Source organism: Myxocyprinus asiaticus, chromosome 3 (genome assembly GCF_019703515.2).
Source record: "Myxocyprinus asiaticus isolate MX2 ecotype Aquarium Trade chromosome 3, UBuf_Myxa_2, whole genome shotgun sequence".
NCBI lineage: Eukaryota > Metazoa > Chordata > Actinopteri > Cypriniformes > Catostomidae > Myxocyprinus > Myxocyprinus asiaticus.
This window is the reverse complement of record NC_059346.1, coordinates 32,682,675-32,703,163: the sequence shown is the minus strand read 5'-3', so window position 1 is coordinate 32,703,163 and position 20,489 is coordinate 32,682,675. Positions and strand designations below refer to the sequence as shown.

Below are 20,489 nucleotides of genomic sequence, written 5' to 3'. Positions count from 1 at the left end.
AAAAAAAAAAAAAAAACAACAACAAAAAAACAAACATTATATTGTCTTTTTCTCCAATTGAATACATTCACTAAGACTCTATAACATTGTTATCACATTTCACATGCTTGCCTTGGTTCTGCTGCGCCCCTCCATTGAGTTTCTACAGGACATTGTTCCTATTAGCAGCACGTTTAGTTTTTGCTCTGTTCGTTTTTTGCTCTTTTTTTATTCAGCTTTATGTTGTCATCTGTGGAAAGAAAGGAATAGATTGATTCAGCTTTAGTTCACTAACTTCAGTCTCAATAAGAGCAAACATCTAAAGCTAAAGTAATTTGGACACATTAGATTTAAGTTTAATATATAGATTTAGAGGTCTGGGCACACTATATAGTAAATGTGAACTCATTTAAGCAAAGTAAAGTCAAACCCATGGGTGGGGTCAATGAGCATCAACAGGTTAGGGTTATTTAGCTCTATGTGGATAAGTTTTGACTCAGTATTGGTGAATTATGAATAGTCATACATATCAAGTCAACTTTTAGAGACTTGATTGTTAACCTTATTTAACTGGCATGACACAAAACTTTAATTAAAATAATCAGCTCTTCAGATGGCAGTAATCTTGAAATAGTGAAGGTCAGTCTTAATATTGTGTGAACCAATATTTCTAGAAAGGCATATTTGTTATAACATTCATCATGTAGCTGGAGATTTGAGGGCATTAAAAGACTGAATATAATCAGCTTCTTGTCTCTTGTAAACACAGACTGAAGCCAGCCAGAAATAAGCAGAAAGAGTGTCTTCTTGTGTTTATCCGCACTCATGCCACAATTCAGCCGATAACATGTTTTTTTCTTCATTTGGTAAACCAGACTCAGCTCAGATCTCAGCAGATTTTTGTTGACCAGCCAATGTTCAGCCAAATTAATGCCTTTCTTTGCTTTGTTTCGTTTAGTTGACTGGACTCACACCAGACTTTAGTCAGATGCTTTTTCACACAAAGGCGTTAAAATTCCACTGCCAGAAACAAACCAGAAGTGCCAAATGAAAGACAGATTTGGCCCATATTCTGTTGCTATCTGGGTATAGTAGTATGACTGAAATTAACAAGTGTAAGTAATTTATTGTGGCTACGGATGGTTGGCGATTTAGTAAATCCAGGTTTTATTTTATTTTCACTATATTCACCGCATTCACAGTCACTTCATTTCAGTTGTATTATCCAGCCAAACCCAAATCAAACTTTTAATCTGTGGGCATGACCACGTAGGTCATCCATTTTTAAACATGAATGCGAAACTGACGGATCCTGTCAAGTGTGCCCACACATTCAAATCATAATGACTTGACAGCAAACTTAAAGTTAATGTGGTTCTCTCTTTGAAATTACTAATCCAATGACAAGTCGATTTTGTCCAGTCTGGAAGTGTGAGACTCCTGCATTTGCTCTGTACTCTCCATCTGCACTTCATTCTCCCCCATTACTTCTTTCAGCACGCCAACGTTTCACAGGCGTCGCTTGTCAGTAACTTAAAAACTTAACCCAAAACAGAAACACCAATGACAAAACAGACTGTGGAACTTTAAAAAGTAATCCGTTTTCAGTGCCCTTCTTCTAGAAACAGTGTTTATGTCGTTCAAGTTAATGGTGAGTTCTGGTTGGTGTGACCCACCCAGCAGCGCTATGAATCTGACGACCAGTGTGACAGCAGCCCGAAATAGCTCAGTCTGATTAAACTATCCACAATAGTCTGATGACACTTTGCGGGCAATGTGAGTGGAACTTCCGGTTAAGCGGAAGCAGGATGCTCATGTATTACAGGACTCAGGCGATGAGACTGTCATGTTGCCATTTTTCGGATAAAGTACAATTATTTTGCGGGAGATGAATGTGTAGTAAGCTTAATCTAGCTTTATAATTATTAGTTTACATACAATATCCGTATCTAAATGCTATAACCTACATGAAATGTTTTAGTGTTGACTGAACAACTGATCCTGTTGATAGATTGAATTTATTGTTCTAGTGTAGGAAATAACAATGTATTAGCAGCCACACAATAAACTGTACCATACAAAAATAACTACATGCAATACAAATAAGCATATTTATTTGGACATACATTATAAACATTGTACACAAAAGTTCAGTGTTCTCTGTAAAGCATCTATAAAACAGTATGTATTATTAAAAGCACTGTACAAATAAATTTAAGTGATACTGAATTAATGTCCACACTGTTTTCCAAATCACCATTTCCCCTTAAGGGAAGACATGCACATTCTGCAAAGACATCAAAAGAAAGTGAATTGCAGGCAGGAAAAATGCAGGAAAGAGGAAAATCAGAATACAGTTAATTTCAAATGTGATAAAACATCTCACTACTGTGCATCTAATGTCTCATCTAATAATTATGGTCTTCCACTGTAGAATTTATCAATTTAGAATCACAGCATTAAAACATGGTCACTACTCGCAGACAGTACAGGAAAACACTGTTCCTTTTTATACTCAGTAATAATGCATTTCAAAACATGTGAAGCATTCACAAAAAAGATACTAAATAGAAATGAACAAACTCGCAACATTTCTAATGAACTTTCAGCACATGTACACACACCTGTTAGCACAATAATGCTATCGTTTGTATGCAATTAATTGCGTTTCGTTTCTGGATGTCTATTGTAGCCGGACCGTAAGGGTGGATAATATAAGTAATCCCCGCTGTTGACTTCTTGCCAATAAAGTGAAAAGAGCACACAAACAAATTATTCCAAATCTTTTTCAAACAGACATTGCTAAGTCAATGCTTCTGCAGGCAGCCGATGGAAGAAGCAGCATGGGACAGGAGCGCTGTGCTTTGCGAGTGGTTTCTATTCATAACATGCTGTTTTAGATAAAACTTTAGTTTCGCTTGATTATTAGGATAACCATTAACTGTACACATTGTCCGGGAAATTTTTGAGGCATTCTACAACATTTAAAAAGCAAGAATATAACCGCATGACACGCAAGCAAGCAGTGACCGGCTACACACAAAACGCCAACCAATCGCACGTCCGCTAGCAGTGTTGGGGAGTAACGGAATACATGTAACAGGATTACATATTTAAAATACAAAATATAAGTAACTGTATTCCACTATAGTTACAATTTAAATCATTGGTATTTATAATAGTTACATTCAAAAAGTATTTTGATTACTGAAGAGATTACTTTGCATTTTATTGTCATTTGTTTCATTTCATATTTAGTCCTTTCAGTTGGAAAACATTTATACATATAAATGATGCGATCCAAAGTGCATTTGAACAGCGGTGAAACACTTTCTTATGATGTGTTACATTCATACGAGCAGACAGAGAAGTAAGTTTGAAGTAAGTTTGGAGCAGAAGAAATAGAAATTAACCTTGTGTAAATTGTCAGCTTTACGCTAAGCTAAAATGCTATTTCTAGCCATTTTACATGCACATGTTACCAGGCATGATCATATCTGTTTATCAAGAAAATTCACATTGGATCATAATTTCTTTTTTTCTAGTAAGACCTTTGATATTAGGGCAAAAATCATATTCTTGATAATAATTTTTGTATTGTTTTCCTGTAAAAATATCTAAAAAATAATTAAAACAAGATCAATTTGATTTATCTTGTTTTAGAAGCAACACTGCATAATATATTTAGGTTTTTCAGAGAATTTATTTTTAACATGTGTATTTTGTCTTACTGTACTGGCAGAGTTTTTATAGTCAAAACAAGTGAAAAAATCTACCAGTGCTGAAGAAGTAATCCAAAGTATTTAGAATACGTTACTGACCTTGAGTAATCTAACGGAATACGTTACAAATTACATTTTACAGAATGTATTCTGTAATCTGTAGTGGAATACATTTCAAAAGTAACACTCCCAGCCCTGTACGCTAGCTAACCGGAAATTCCGCCCACCTAGCGAAATACAGTGAACTCGGTGAGAATATTGTGGATATATTCATTTTATACAAAGGAAATTCATTTAAAAATTAAATGTAATCCAGTTTATCAAAGAATAAGACACAAATTATGAAGAGTCTTGCTTACTACAGCAAAGTTTTAATTGTTAACGTCTTCCTGAGGGCATCACAGCTGCTATACTCATTCCATTCTCTATGAATTATTAAACTGCTACATCACAGATAAAAAATACAGGTTAAATCCATTTTTTTTAATTGATTAATGCAGATGTCTTTCTTTCTTTCTTTCTTTCGTCTCTTGATTTTCGTTTCAGATCAGTATATTTCCGTATTCAAAAGAAGTACACTCACACACGTCACATAGCTACATTTATCCGCCAGGGGACGCCTCTGAGATCAGAAAACATTGCTCGTTCGTTGTGCCACAGTAACCACAACCTGAAAGACAGACACCACGTGAAACAAAATAAAACACTCCCTAAAAGCAAAGTCATTAACCTATATCTTTTTTTCCTTCACATATTTTCAGTCAGTGGTCATCCACTAAAACAAATGCAACAGTGCTTAAAGTATGACTAAATTAGATGTCAAGGTGGGTCATTCCGTTCCATCTTTTGTGTACGTCATTGACATTTTTTTTTCAAAGTCTTTCTTTGTGAGAATGCCTTTTGGCCTGTCCCTAGCCCTTTGTTTCCAACTTCTTGAGTATTAGCAAAATGCACATTTTGATTGACAAAACAAAAAAACATGTCATTGTCATCCCTGTTACCATGATTTTGTACAGAAAACAACTGATAATTAGGTGGTATTTCTAGAGATATCAGCATTAAATTCTCTTTCTAGTAAACACCTTTTAATGTCATGACCTTGAGCATAAACCTACTAATGGCTAAATTAACTGTAAAAATGTCAACCATGTTACCCTGTTAAGCCATATCTACAGTATATCCCAACCAGTGTTTGTTGTAATCTTATGACAAAGTAATTAGTTACTGTAATCTAATTATTTCAAAAAGTTTTTACTTCCATGTTCACTACAAGTCAAAAAGTAGTGTAATGACTTTCAGTTAAGTTAATTGCTTTTAAGTACATTACTTGGGTTACACATATTTCTTAAATAATATTATTTGTTTAGAATGCATTTAAAACATGAATTATGTTAATATGTACATATGTTTGTGTTTCCGTGACAACATCAATGAACTAGGAGGGAATATAGACATTATTTTGAATTTACTGAGGGAAAAAAAATCTTTCTGTGTTTTAGAAAGTAACGTTAAAGCAATTAGTAATGTGATTACTTTCCCATGAAGTTATCAGTAAAGTAATCTGATTAAAATTTTTGGAGAAGTAATTTGAAGTTAATTACTATTTTCGAGTAATTAACCCCAACATTTATATAAAAAAAAACATTAGCTTGAGATGGCACAGTTTAATTTAGCAACATGTGAATCAGTGGTGGGCCGTGCATTTAAAGTCTAGGTCTTCAGTGTGATTCATGCCATTAAAACAATATAGTTTCACCCTATGTCTTTGGGCATCATACATTATGTTGCAGATAACTAGTAATACCACTTTACATTTTAAAAACATGTCCACGCACAGAAGCCAGAACTTGAAATGACACTTAATGCTCAAGCAAGCCTAATTTTAAACTGCAGCATGACTGTTTTGTTAAATGAACGTCTTCCGAACAGACATTCAAAAATCATAATTTTTCATATGAATCTACCAAGGAGGTCTATAATACCTGGAAAAATCGTTCTAATAATATTTGCGATTTAAATGTTGCTTGCAATAAATTTCGTTTCATCAGGGTACACGGTTATGCTGCGTTCCATTCAGGTTGGATGAGGGATATTCATACTTGATATCTCCGACCATAAATGCATTCCATTCCCCGATATTCGGAACTGCAACACAGAGATGTCTCCTAGCAACCCAACTGATAAACAATTTGATACATTATCAAAAGAGATTATAATGTTTTATACACCTGTTTCTGCAGGCGTTTGTTAAACAAGCTTTAATATCATGTAATGTGGAAACAAACTCATTTATCGAAATTACTAAATAAAGTGAACGTTTATCACTTACTTTGTATATCTCCCTGAGTGTTGACATGTTTGTGTGACATCATGCCCCTGCATCTCGGTGAAATCGGAGTTGAGAATTTCTGCACGAGCCTACAAGTTGTAATTCTGACTTCAAGATGCATTCCATTGCACTTTTCCTAGTAGGAAGTTGTAAAATCTGACTTTCCGAGTTGAATGGAATGCAGCACTACTTTTCAAAACTTGATCCGACACTGAATGCTCCAGCAGCCTAATTTACACTTAGAAAACTCTTGATGTTGCTATAACAATGCAAAAAGCACTTACCAATTTACTTGAAGTGAAAATCAGTCCTCCTTTCCTGTTTAATAAATTAAGCAATCACACGGTCATGCAGAACATCTCTGGTGATTGTAAATGAGAACGCGCTGAAGTTGTTGACCGACCTGGGCAACTGCCCATGACACCCATGCCTGAATCCGCCACTGGCATCAAGGAATAAATTCTGACTGGATAAACTTTTCGTTTTATACTATTTGTTTGTAGATTAATTAAGAGTGGAAAGCGATTAAAAATACATAGGCATAAAGGTAAGTGAGAATGAAAGGATGGAAAATATTTATTTATTTGGCACGTTAGGCCGGCAGAGAAGGCTTTGCTGGCCCTGAGAATTCGCCACTGATGTGAATACATTCTATGTCTGATAGAGCGTTTAAAATTCTTCAGAAATTTACTTTACAAATCACCTTATTTAAAAATGGAAAAGGCACTGATTTCTCGTAATGACCTGGGTGCCGAATCCATCAAATAATAATGGTTTATGTTTTTAAAAATAAAATGTATTCCATTTGTTACATGATATGAGGTAATAAGCAAATTAAATGAATGATTTCTCTGCCGTATTTATACCAGCTGCCCCGCCCCATTCCTGAAGCCCATACCCTCCTATCTCCGTCAGCGTCCTCTGCGCATGCGCGTTGTGGCAGTCAGCCCCCTATTATTATAGTAAGAATAATATCACTTATGAAAATGGCGGCTAGTCAGGGAGGTGTGGGTCCTGCGGCGGCTCTTCGGAGCCAGCACTATCTGAATGTTGTTCACTGGAACCCGGGCGTACTGCAACAGCAGCAGCAGCAGCAGCAGCATCCATTGCACACCGCCCGCAGTTTGGAGCGCGCTCTGGAGGACGCCGTCTGCTCCGGGATGCTCAACATCAGCGGCAGAAAATTGCGCGAGTACCCGGGGCTGAACTACGATCTGACCGATACTACACAAGCAGGTGGGTCCCTCAGATGTGGTTCTAATCTCCTTGCATGCTCTACTGACCTGCTTCTCGCGATTCATTTTGTGGAAGGACAAAATAAACTGAAGAATCCCAGCGATTTTTGGTGTATTTGTACATATTGTCAGTGCATGTTGGTTACAATAGCACATGGTGCTGGTACAAGGAAACCCGTTATTATCCTGTCTTATCTCTCCTGTTTCTCATAGGCTGTCGTGTAAAATTTAAACACAAATGCTTGCTTCAGTGTAACACGCGCTGGTGTCACTGGTTGTTTTGGTTCCTCATCCCATTTTTGCCAGAGCATAATCCATGCATGAATCTAACTGGAGAGTGCATTTCATATGGAGCGATAGGAGACCATTTACACTAACATTTGGTCCAGTAATCTGGTTTTTAACGTACAAGCGTTTTGAAGGCACACGTTATACGTAATAACCACATTGCATCCCAGCTTTACTGCAAGCACGCGACAAAACTAGAATGCTCCCATTGTAATCGATAAAGCAGTTTCGTTGAGTATTATGGGAACATTCTAGTGTGTGGTGGCTGTGTAAAGCGATGGTGAAAAGCATTTTTAAATGTCGGTAAATGCAGATATGGCTACGCTCTCCTGTAATGCCAGACAAAAGATGCTGCCGTCCGTCTCTATAGAATCACGCGCCTTTCTTCATCCTCATACACATACAGAGCACTACAGTCTTAAGTCAGTGTGGCAGCAGGCAGCCGATATTATAATATGCATCACCTTCAACTGATGTTCATTATTAGGAATCAGATATTTATTTGTAATAAGAGTATAAGCAAATTTGTATCTCATCATGAGTAGTATACATTAAATGCATTGTTCTAGAAAGTACAGTATAAAGTGGGTTAGTTAAGTTTTAAATCGTTTATAGAGATAGTGTTAGGAATTAAATGGCTGCATCTTTTTCTGAGGTGTCTGTGGTGTGTAATGGTTGTCTTGCTGCAGCAAACAGCCATTCAGAAGTGATGCAGATGGTGGGAGGAGGGACACTAATCCATTCATTCATGCACACTTTACACATAGCATCATGTCTACACTCCCATTCAACTGTACTAAATTACACTACTGAATAGGTCTTTTATGCTGTGTGAATCTTTAGCTGTGTCTCAAAACCTAGTGAGCATTTTAGCTTTATAAATGGTTTGTTTATATCTAATCTTAGTTGCTCTCACACAGCCTGTAGGCGAAAAGAAGCCCATGGCTGTTGCGGACAACACTGGACGTTCAGTGATTTCACTGTTTCTTTCAAGGTAGTTGCATGCAGATGGCACCCTGATAATATTATAGGGCTCCTTTGTGTGTGCTTTTGTTTGTGTGCATGTGTTAGAAAGAGGAAATAGTTGGATGTGCACCAGACTGAGCACCTAATGCTGTATTTAAGAGGAAGTGAATTTATGAGAATGAATGAGTGCCGCTGACTCAGCAGGAGATTTGTGACTGTGTGTTTCTGCATAATGGGAAGAGAATCTGTTTTTAAATTTGTGAGAAGGCGAAAAAGAGATTGCTTGTGTGCTTTTTAGTTTTTGTGTGTGTTTGTTTCAGTTTGACACAGTATGTGACTAAACATATGTGTGTGGTTTGGGTCTGTTTGTGCTCCAGTTACCCACTTGGCAGTCCTCGATTTTAATATTGGCTGAAGGTTCAGCATGGGGATAGTGTTTGGCCACAAACATGACACTAGTGTATGAAGACACCCTGAAATCTCTGATGCTAAAGTGTGACAAACATTTTAAAAAGGAACTCTCTCTTTTCTTTCTCAAGCTTTCTTTTTGTTTATTGTGTGTCAGAGTTAACAATTAAAACTTTGCTGTAGCAAGCAAGACTATTCATAATTTGTGTCTTATTCTTTGATAAACTGGATCACATTTAATTTTGAAAAAAATTATTTGTATAAAATGAATATATAGTTTATATTGTGCTTTGACATAGGGCTTATAAAATTTTTATTACGTGACCATGGTAACATTTTTGCTAAATGAAATTATGTGCCTTATTACACGTTTGGTTACAGTTTCCCAGTGAAATGTCCAGTGGGAGGTGCCAAAAGTGAGTGAATGGTGTCTTAATCAGACAAGGCTTTTAAGGTGAATATAAGATGTAGGTTTTAAAATGTTGTTAACCGTACCTAAAACTTTAACCTAAACCTATCCAAAAGTAATTTAAAATTAAATGAGAGTTAGACACAAACAGACATCCTTACCCTTAACCAACACCTAAACCTAACCGACAGTTTCCAAAAAAAAAAAGAAAAATGAAAGCAAATTTTCTGAAGCAACCGCATTATTTTGTCTCATGTGTCAGCTTGTGTGCTTGACTGATCTCAAGCCTCAGTCTTCCGAGTCCATAGTCCAACACTCTATCAAGTGAGCTACCGCATAAGCTTATCACATTGTATTAAGTGTGTTAATATTAGGGCTGCCCCCGACCAAAGATTTTCCTAGTAGTCATTAGTTTAAGCCATTAGTCGACTAGTTTTCGCACATTTATGATATTTAATTATTTGAATATATTTTTTTATCAAAAAATGGTTTGAGTTCCAGGGCTGAGAAAGAATGTTATAAGTAACATTTCTAACACTGTTCTACATTACAGAGAGATACTAAACCATAATAATGAGCCTTTAAAATATACATTTTACAAGCACACGCGTGAACCTGCAAAAGCGGTAATGTGTCGTAAAAACCAGCAAGGAGACTGTCTGAACATTTTGTTAATTTATGGAGAGAAATGCACATTAAGTTAAACATGCAGTAAGCGAGGTACTAATTTAGCTTCCCCATTCCCCACGAACACTTGGATAAGCCTAATAGCACATATTTATCTAGGTTATCTAACATTAGAGTGAGCGGCCATTCTAAGTGACTAACATTAGGCTACTTACATGTTTCAAATGGTAAGCCATATTTAACGTTTGCCTGCAGAGTTGCATGTCACCTTCTTGGGGTCATCCTTTACCCTCTCGAAATGATCCCACACTTTGGATTTTCTGCCTAACATAATTAATTACCGCATGGACCAGCCATGTAAATGATCATGTCTGTTCGTCACTGACTGCGACTTCGCCACTTCCTGTGGAGTTTTTTTTTTGCTGTGACCAAACGACAAATCAAACTTGGTCAACCAAGACTCTTCTCATCGACTAACGTTTGGTTGACTATTAGGGGGCAGCCCTAGTTAATATAGGTGAGTCTATTAAACAAAAATTATTTCGATATCATAACATAGTAATATTGCAACAAATAAGTGTTCATAAAGTTATAATCAGAAAATGTAGTCGTGATTTGTGTGAAAGTGAATAAAACACACAGTTGTTGTAGCACCTCTACGAAACTGTGACGAAGCGTAGAAATCGGCGCATAAGTCAGTTTTCTAAAATGTTAGTGGTGCACCGATCAGGAAATTTGAGGCCAATTCCAATCTCCGATTTATTTAACAATAAGATTGGCCGATACCGATCTTTTAAAAAGTTTTTTAACTTTATAAGCTTTGCCACACTTTTGCAAGTTATATTGTGCAGTTATATGTTTATGCGCCACACAGTAAAATTACGGTAACACTTTACAAAAAGGTTCCATTTATTAACGTTATTTAACAACATTACTTTAGTTAACATGAACTAATGAACTTAATGTTAATTACAACATATACTAGTACATTTTTTAAATCAAAAGTTGTATTAGTTAACATTAATGCACTATGAACTATCATGAACTAACAATGAACAATTGTATTTTTATTAATTAACATTATGATTAATAAATGCTGTAAAAATAGATTGTTCATTGTTTGTTCATGATACCTAATGCATGAACTAATGTTAAAGAAATGAAACCTTTTTATTTATTAAAATTACATTATTAATTGCTAATAATTTTTTGTATTGAAAACTGTTATGAATAGTTCTTTTGTCAATATCAAAAGGTCATTGTGACATACTGGCAACCAAAAACCATGAGAGCATCACACACAGAGAGGTACTTTCAAAAGAGAAAATAAGAAAAATATATCCATTACAAGCTCTAAAACTGCTCCAGTGAGAATCTATGATTTGTTTACTGTCTTTAGCGTCTTGCAGTAACACATCACTAATTAATGCAAATGCGTGAAGACGTGGTGCTGTTATTGAAGGTTAAACAGTTACATCTGTTATTAGTGGCATTGTGACCAACATTAATCTGATTTAAATTGGGATCCTCACAGAATAGCGCTGGGATGAGTGACTGATGATGAGATATTTAGAGCACCTGGAGAGTTTGCATGTTTGACTGACACAGAGAGTGCTCCTGTTGAAGGGAGAAGCTCAAACAGTCTCTATCGCTCCACACAACGTCTGATTGTCATGACCCACGTTCACATGTACTCAGATTTATATATGCATGTTTATTTGTTGTTTAATTCATTTTAATAAACGTTTGCATCCTATTTATCCTCTTCCTGCTCACTGTGCAATGAGTCAGAATAACTACCGTAGTGGCTCTAGAAAATGGTCAACTTAATATTCATACATGTGTAATTCTTACACATTTTAAAAACAAAACGGCATATTCATGTGAATTACATCATGTATGAAAGTTTAAATTCATGAATGCTTAGAATTGTGAACAACTCACCCTCCAAAGGCCACTCTCATGCTTCAAGGAAGAAATCACTCATTCATTAGAGGAGCAGTGTATGTGTGATTCCCTGCATGCTGCAAAAAAGATTGGCCCTAAATATAGGCACGATCGGCCGATCACGGATTTAAGATTAATATCGGCCAATTTTGATCGGTGCCCAATCGATCGGTGCACCCCTAAAAATTTAGTTAATTTAACGTTCATTCTATGAGTCTAGGTTGACAAAAACCGACCATTGGCCTTTGTTTCTGGCAAAGACCACATGCATGCAGTGCAACAGAGTTTAACAGTAGCAGTAATGGTTAAAGTGTGTATAGGCCTATTTATGTCATTGTAGAAGTAAGGACTAAATGGAAAGCTAAAACTCTTTTCTGAACACAGATATTTAAGACACTGAATTTGATGCATTCATGCAACAGCGATTGGCCTGATGTGAGAGGGGTGGGTTTCACACGTTTGAAAAATGGTCACCTTTCTATTGCCCTACACATTTAGGCTAATTAAAATGTTGTGCTGAGAGAATGAATCACAATAAAGATATCCTGACACAAATGTTAGATAAAAATCTCCACAAAGATGTAAAGTACAAATTGACTTGAATGCGTGGAGATACACAAAGGAAATAAGATAAATATAGCTAGATAATTGATCAATGTTGTGCCATTGTAAAGCATCAGTGGGACTTGATATTGCACTATGCAATATACACATGCAAAGTTGTCTTTCATAAAAGAGCTTACACTGAGGAAGGATTGTTTGTAGCTAAGCAAGTACATGAATTTATGTATGTGTTTTCTGTACATTTGGTGTTAGCTTTTAAGATCCATGTGGTAAAGGCCGATTCAGATATTATACATCAACCTCAAGTGTACAGTGTTTCACCACCAATGAGGGAGAGTTGACAAGGATGTTTTACTTTAATGAGAAATGAATAAACAAAGCCTTATTTAGGCTAGAGACAAAAAGGGCTTCATAGTCTCCTACTTGTGTGAGAGTGTCAAAGGAATAGTTCACTTAAAAATTTAAATGTGGTCATTATGTTGTTCCAAATCAGTACTGATTATACACAAAACGGAAAAGGAGAAATTCTAAATAATGTACTGTAGGGCTGCAACTAACGATTATTTTGATAATTGATTAATCTAACGATAATCAGAAGAATTATTAGATTATTCTGCGATTATTGCAACGATTAATCATTAGCTCTTAACCGACTATTCAGCTTGAGCCCCGACTTAAAAGGTTGTATTAAACGTGCTTACTAACAATAAAGAGGACAAAATCATCTTCTCAAAATACCTCTAAATGACATTCACTGAATTAAAGGGAAAAATACTTTTTATTAAGTTTAATTTAGTAAAGAAATTCACTGCAAAAAATCATATTGTTATCAAGTGTTTTTGTCTTGTTTTCCATTTAAAATAGTCTAAAAATCCTTAAAACAAGATACATTTACTTGAGAAGCAACATATGAGATATTTAGACTTGCTTTAAGAGAATGTATCTTGAATATAAGTGTATTTTGTATATAAGTGTATTTTTTCACTTGGTTATACTTCTGCGAGTGCAGTAAAGACAAAATATACTTATATTCAAGATCTATTCTCTAAAAGCAAGTCTTAAAATCTTATATGCTGCTTCTCAGGTGAACGCATCTTTTTTTAAAGGATTTTTAGATATTTTAAAATATTTGTATTTTTTATATTATATTCAACATTCTCAGATAACAATTTTTTCTTCTGTAGTATAGCTGCTAAAGAAAATTGATGTTGTTTTAAAGGAGTTTTAGATATTTATATCTGTAAACAAGCCAAAACAAAAACAAATCAAAAACATATTTTGTTTCAGTGTATAATGGGGCGAAGACTATCCTCTCTCACCTTTGTTCACTTCAATTCATCTTTAACTCACAAAAAACAAACTCTCTCTTATTAATAAAGCTGCATATTGCCAATTTTCTTCACGATAAGAAATGCACAGTGACATATTATGATTCAAGAAGTCGCGAGCCATCATGTTATAATCTAGCTGCATGAAGCGTGCGTGCTCGAGGGATGAGCATCCCCACGACAGATTGTGCCTCAGCCGGGTGCAGTTTCAATCTTTCCCCGCTTAGATCGGGACATATTCAACTTATAGAAGAGGTGCTGACTGAACAGAGAAATGCCAATTTCGGAGTTTGTAGTTATTTACATGATCTGCTTCCATATTATTTGAACTTTAATAAATCTATAACGCATTAAATATAACTGCATTTAAGATGTAATGCCGGGGTGTTTCCTTTTAAAGATGCTCGACACGCAAGTTTTGGTTCAGCGTAGCGGCAGCTCCACTTCGAGAGTGCTTCTGTATTTACTTATTTTGGTATTTTTGCATTATAATTCCCTCATACTTTGTGATCTACATCGCCTGAAGCTGTTTGGAAAGTTTAGAGAGCATCTGAACTGTGAGCTCTGTAATTCTTCCTTTTCTCTGTCAGGCGCGAACTGCAGTGCTGCTCTCACACGTCATCATTAGAGTTTAATGTGATCTCATGTTACGTTAAATGAGATCAAACGACTGTTCGACAATGAAAATTTTTGTCGACAGTTTATTATTGTCAACGTTGTCGATAACGATGACTAATCGTTTCAGCCCTAATGTACTGGTCACTTTAAATTCAGATGGTTGTACTGGAATATCTGCAAATGAAAAAGCAAGATATTAATTTTACATGAATATTTAAATTTTTACAGAAGTGTCTTAACAGACACGAAATACACTCAATCTCTAAGCAGAACCCTTGGGGTCATGACATCATAGTGCTTTAGAGGAAGTGGTCAAAGTATGAAGATCTAATATTTGTAAAAGAAGTAACAGGAAGTCCCAGCCTGGGCTATTTATACCTGTGGCAGTGTGATGAGTGTATAAGCATGTCTATTTAATTCCTCTCTCTGTAAGGTTTTAAGAACAGTCGGGACATTTTTTTGTCCAGGGCCCTCATGCATAAAACATGGCATATATTTCATCCAAAAAAGTGGAGCTTTGATCCTGGTGTCCTCCATCTGTATTGTTGTTGTTGCTGCTGCTGTTGAATTGTGCGTGCAAATGTCAGAAGTAAAATGGTTGACACTAGATGATGTCACTATGGGGGTTCCTTTGTCTGTGCGAATGCAAGAGAGGGAAAAGTCTCTAAGTGTGCCGTTCCTCTTAATAGTTCTCATCTAGAAAGTTCGAGGGGGAAGTACCGGGACTGTATGTGGCGAAAGTAACTCAAGTTGAGCAGTGTTGCACGTGTTTGCAGCTGTACAGTACAGTGTTTCTGATAAGACCAATCAAGCCGATCACCTGTGTTTCCAATGGTCCGTTCGACTTTTACCTCAAAACGTGATTTCTATAATACAACACAATTCCAAACCGATGGCCTTTGGCAATCGAAAATATCATGAGCCAAGAAATCCTTGCTGTCATTAGAAGCACGCTCCCTCTGTATGATGCCACTGGAAAGTCTTTCAAAAGCAGCGTATCCATAACCATCATTTCCTTTTTAAAGACTGTAATTTAATGCATTTTCAAATTAGTTACGTGAAATTATAATAGCCTAATATTGGCTACATATCAAATACTTCTGATTTGAGTGCTTTACTCCATACTTTTTTTATTCAAAATATGGGTTATTATATGAAAAGCAGAGTTTATAATAAGTCTTTTCAGTTCATGACTTGGCCAGTTGGAGTCGCAAATTCGCACACACCAGTAAAAGAGTCTGTACGCACGGTGAATAGTGTGCGGACGGTGCGCACATGTAAATCCTGATGTGTGCATGGGAAATTGCATGCACACATTTCAATGCCCATTTTGTGCATACGCAATGTTTATACATCAGGCCCCTGGTCTCTGATAGTATGCTGATATTTGTGTAAAGATTAATATCTTGAAAATCAGTGTCTGTTTTAGGCTCAGCTTTTAAATCGTCATATACTTGAGCACCTCTGCTGCTGGAATATCTCAGTGGATGTCTATTATGACTCATTAAGTTGCATTGCTCAGCAAGTGTCTTGTGAACTTGGTCCACAACACTAAGATTATGCTCTGCAATGGCAGTTGAATGTGAGTGGCAAGAGTCAAGAGAGAAAAAAAGGTGTTTACAGGAACTTTTTAAAAAGCTTATAGTTGTGTTTAAAGGAATGACTCTTGTTTTGATATTTTCTTTGGAAAAGTCATTGGTTCAAAGAAACAAAGTTTTAGAGAGTAAGTTCTTATAATGCTGCAGACCACTACAGTTTAGTACAGCTACTTACTAAAAGTTTTCAGCATCCGTCTTCCATCCCTACCCCAGTAGGTGATAATAAACTCAGCAAAAAAGAAATGTCCCCTTTTCAAGGCAAAGATAATTTTGTAAAAATCCAAATAACTTCAATGGGTTGGGGCACTCCATAAAAAGAAGGAAGGTTATTACTTTACTTAAACGTAAGAAATATGATATTGTGTTTCGTCAAGAAACACATCTCTCTCCTCAGGAAGCTGAAAAATTTGGGAAGATATGGGGTGGACATGTTCTTTTTAGTGCTGGCTCAAGTAAGAGCAAGGGAGTCATTATATTGATTAATAAACATCTACAATTCAAATGTCTCAAACAGATTAAAGATAGATTAGTGAGAGTCATTATTGTTTTAGCTAAAATTCAAGGGCAAAGGTTGATTTTGGCTAATATTTACGCACCTAACGCTGATGATCAGGGCTTTTTTATAGATCTTGAAGGGATGCTGCAAACTGCTGGCACCCCTCATGATATAATATTGGGAGGAGACTTTACTCTTTTGATGGACTCAGTCCTTGATCATAGTGAAGCAAAAGTGTGTAAACCCCCTAGAGCAACATTGACGCTTCACAGGATGTGTAAAAATCTTGGTCTTATGGATATTTGGAGACTTTTGAACCCATCTGGTAGGAATTTTTTAGATCCTATGCTACAGAACTGGCTCCACTTTTGTTAGAAGTTTATACTGAATCATTAAAGAATGGAAAGCTTCCTCCAACCATGACACAAGCCCGGATCAGTCTGATTCTTAAAAAAGGACAAAGATCCAAGTGAGTGTAAAAGTTACCGTCCAATCTCCCTGATCCAACTAGATGTAAAAATATTGTCAAAACTGATTAAGTAAGGTTATGACATCTCTTATACATATAGATCAGGTGGGGTTTATTCGGGGCCGTTGCTCTTCTGATAACATCAATATCATGTGGTCAGTAGTGAATGATCAATCTTCGGTCGCTGCCATCTCACTTGATGCCGAAAAGGCATTTGATATGGTAGAATGGGATTATCTTTATATAAGATTTTGGAAATGTTTATTGGTTGGATTAAGTTACTTTATAGACACCCTTTAGCAGCGGTACAAACAAATGGATTAATTTCAGATTATTTTACTCTGGATAGGGGCACTCGGTAGGGCTGCCCTCTTTCCCCTTTATTGTTTGAGATAGTGAATTGGTGGGTTTTTGTTAAATGTGAGCCAAAATCATCACAATTAAAAGAACCAAAGACTTAAACTACTTCAGTCTGTGTGCATAGAATTTATTTAATACACGAGTTTCACAATTTGAGTTGAATTACTGAAATAAATGAACTTTTCCACGACATTCTAATTTATTGAGATGCACCTGTATATAAAAAATTGGGTTCTGACTGGCGTGATGATTGGTAGACAAATTATTTTAAGGGGATAGTAGCCAGACGGAGCACCACCATTTCCGGAGTGGTGTGCGGAGATGGGGAGGGTGGCGGCTTATGAGAAGATGATAGATGGAAGGCTGGGGCTGGAGGACTTATTTTTCAGGAAGTGGGGTAGGTATTTGGCAGTTTTGGAGGACTCTAGGGGAAGGGATGAGGAGGGAGACATTTAGTTTAATTATGCATGTTTATTATATATTTTATTTTTTATTTATTTTTATTTATTTATTTTTTTATTTTATTGTTTGTGTGTGTGTGTATTATTTTATGTGACCACAGGGGTGTTCTTTGTGGTAGGGTGGGGTTGGTGTTTGGGGAGGGATGTTAATGAGGGTTAAAAGTTAAATGTTGATTCGGTGTGTATATGTTGTGTTTTTCTCTGTTGTGTTTTTTCTTTGAATCAATAAAAAATGTTAATTAAAAAAATAAAAATAAAAAAATTAAAATAACTTTACAGATCTTTATTGTAAAGGGTTTAAACAATGTTTTCCATGATTGTTCAATGAACCATAAACAATTAATGAACATGCACTTGTAGAACGGTCATTAAGACACAAACAGCTTACAGACGGTAGGCAATTAAGGTCACAGTTATAAAAACTTAGGACAATAAAGAGACCTTTCTACTGACTCTGGAAAAACACCAAAAGAATGATGCCCAGGGTCCCTGCTCATCTGTGTGAACGTGCCTTAGGCATGCTGTATGGAGGCCTGAGAACTGCAGATGTGGCCAGGTTAATAAATTGCAATGTCCGTACTGTGAGACGTTTAAGACAGCACTACAGGGAGACAGGAAGGACAGCTGATCATCCTTGCAGTGGCAGACCATGTGTAACAACACCTGCACAGGATCGGTACATCTGAATATCACCAGTTACACCAGGAACGCACAATCCTTCCATCCGTGCTCAGACTGTCCGCAATAGGCTGAGAGAGGCTGGACTGAGGGCTTGTAGGCCTGTTGTAAGGCAGGTCCTTACCAGACATCACCGGCAACAACGTCGCCTATGGGCACAAACCCAACTTCGCTGGACCAGACAGGACTGGCAAAAAGTGCTCTCCACTGACGAGTCGTGGTTTTGTCTCACCATGGGTGATGGTCGGACGTTTATTGTTGAAGGAATGAGCGTTACACTGAGGCCTGTACTCTGGAGCGGGATCGATTTGGAGGAGGAGTGTCCGTCATAGTCTGGGGCGGTGTGTCACAGCATCATCGGACTGAGCTTGTTGTCATTGCAGGCAATCTCAATGCTGTGCGTTACAGGGAAGACATCCTCCTCCCTCATGTGGTACCCTTCCTGCAGGCTCATCCTGACATGACCCTCCAGCATGACAATGCCACCAGCCACACTGCTCGTTCTGTGCGTGATTTCCTGCAAGACAGGAATGTCGGTGTTCTGCAATGGCCATGTTCTGCCGAGCCCTGATCTCAATCCCATTGAGCACGTCTGGGACCTGTTGGATCAGAAGGTGAGGGCTAGGGCCATTCCCCCCAGAAATGTCCGGAAACTTGCAAGTGCCTTGAAGGAAGAGTGGGGTAACATCTCGCAGCAGGAACTGGCAAATCTGGTGCAGTCCATGAGGAGGAAATGCACTGCAGTACTTAATGCAGCTAGTGGCCACACCAGATACTGACTGTTACTTTTGATTTTGACCCCCCCTTTGTTCAGGGACACATTATTCCATTTCTGTTAGTCACATGTCTGTGAAACTTGTTCAGTTTATGTCTTAGTTGTTGAATCTTTTTATGTTCATACAAATATTTACACATGTTAAGTTTGCTGAAAGTAAAAGCAGTTGAAAGTGAGAGGACATTTCTTTTTTTGCTGAGTTTATATACCTTAAGGCTTATATAGAGTATAAACCCTGAAGATTTTATTATAAGGGTTATTCGATTTTAGGATAAAGGCATCAACTGCATATTTGTATTATGTGTCTCTAACAAATGTTAATGTTGCTTGAGTTTCCTTCCATGTCCTCATATGATGCATGCGCTTGTCTTAAGATTTCATGCAGTCAGACCTCAGCTGTAGGCAGGAGACCTCTCTGCCCTTCACAGATGAGCACACACATTAACACATACACACACAGGACTCTCCAGAGACTGACGTAATTACACTTGATCTGACATGCTGGTCCCATCTGTAGGGTGTCAACTTTAAAATCTGGTGCTCAGCATTTTGGTGTTAGTAATTCGGATTAGATCAGTGCATGGTGAACGTAAATGCTTTGCAGCATATTGTAAAAAGACATTCAGGGAGATATGATGAATTGAAAAGTAAATAAACTGACAGATTGATGAAACTGGATAAATGCAGTACAGCCATTAAGGCTGTTAAAATAAAAATTAAATATTAGTTGAACTGAAAATAAAAAAAGCACATTAAAATGCTAACATGAGCATTTGAATTTTGAAGGTGTGCCAAGCACTGATGATGACTTTCATTGTTGGGCTAGAACAGATGCAGTACAATGAAGCAGAACACGATTGATTCAAGACACGTTTTAAAGGTTGAAGTTACTTTTAAATTTTAAAAAATGCATCATTACTGCACAAGACGCTGAAAAAACAGCGAGACATGACGCAACGGTTAAAGATGTCGCAACGGTCAAAGATATATCTAGTGCATGCTTGCATAGAAAAAGATGTACACAATCGGAGTGAACGGCCCCTTAGGCGAAGGTCTTTGGTGGTTGTGTCTTGACTATGCCTTGCTCTGTTATCAGCATCTCACTTCATAAGCATTAGGAACGTAAATACAATTGTATTTTATGAAAAACACAGTGGTACTGCCGGTATCATTGAAGGGGCATTCAGTAGTTCTCCAGCAATCTTGACCCGCTGCAGTTTGCTTACCGCAAC

At 36.9% G+C, this 20,489-nt stretch overlaps 1 protein-coding gene across 1 annotated transcript in view; it reads left to right on the top strand.

Annotated features, from left to right (window-relative positions):
* The first annotated feature begins 7,010 nt into the window (after nt 1-7,010).
* The window catches only part of LOC127427858 (leucine-rich repeat and calponin homology domain-containing protein 2-like), a 166,802-nt gene continuing 153,323 nt past the window's right edge, over nt 7,011-20,489 (top strand). Inside the window, exon 1 of the mRNA XM_051675718.1 lies at nt 7,011-7,266. Within this exon, the coding sequence (XP_051531678.1) occupies nt 7,011-7,266 (256 nt within the window). The remainder of the gene's footprint in view (nt 7,267-20,489) is intronic.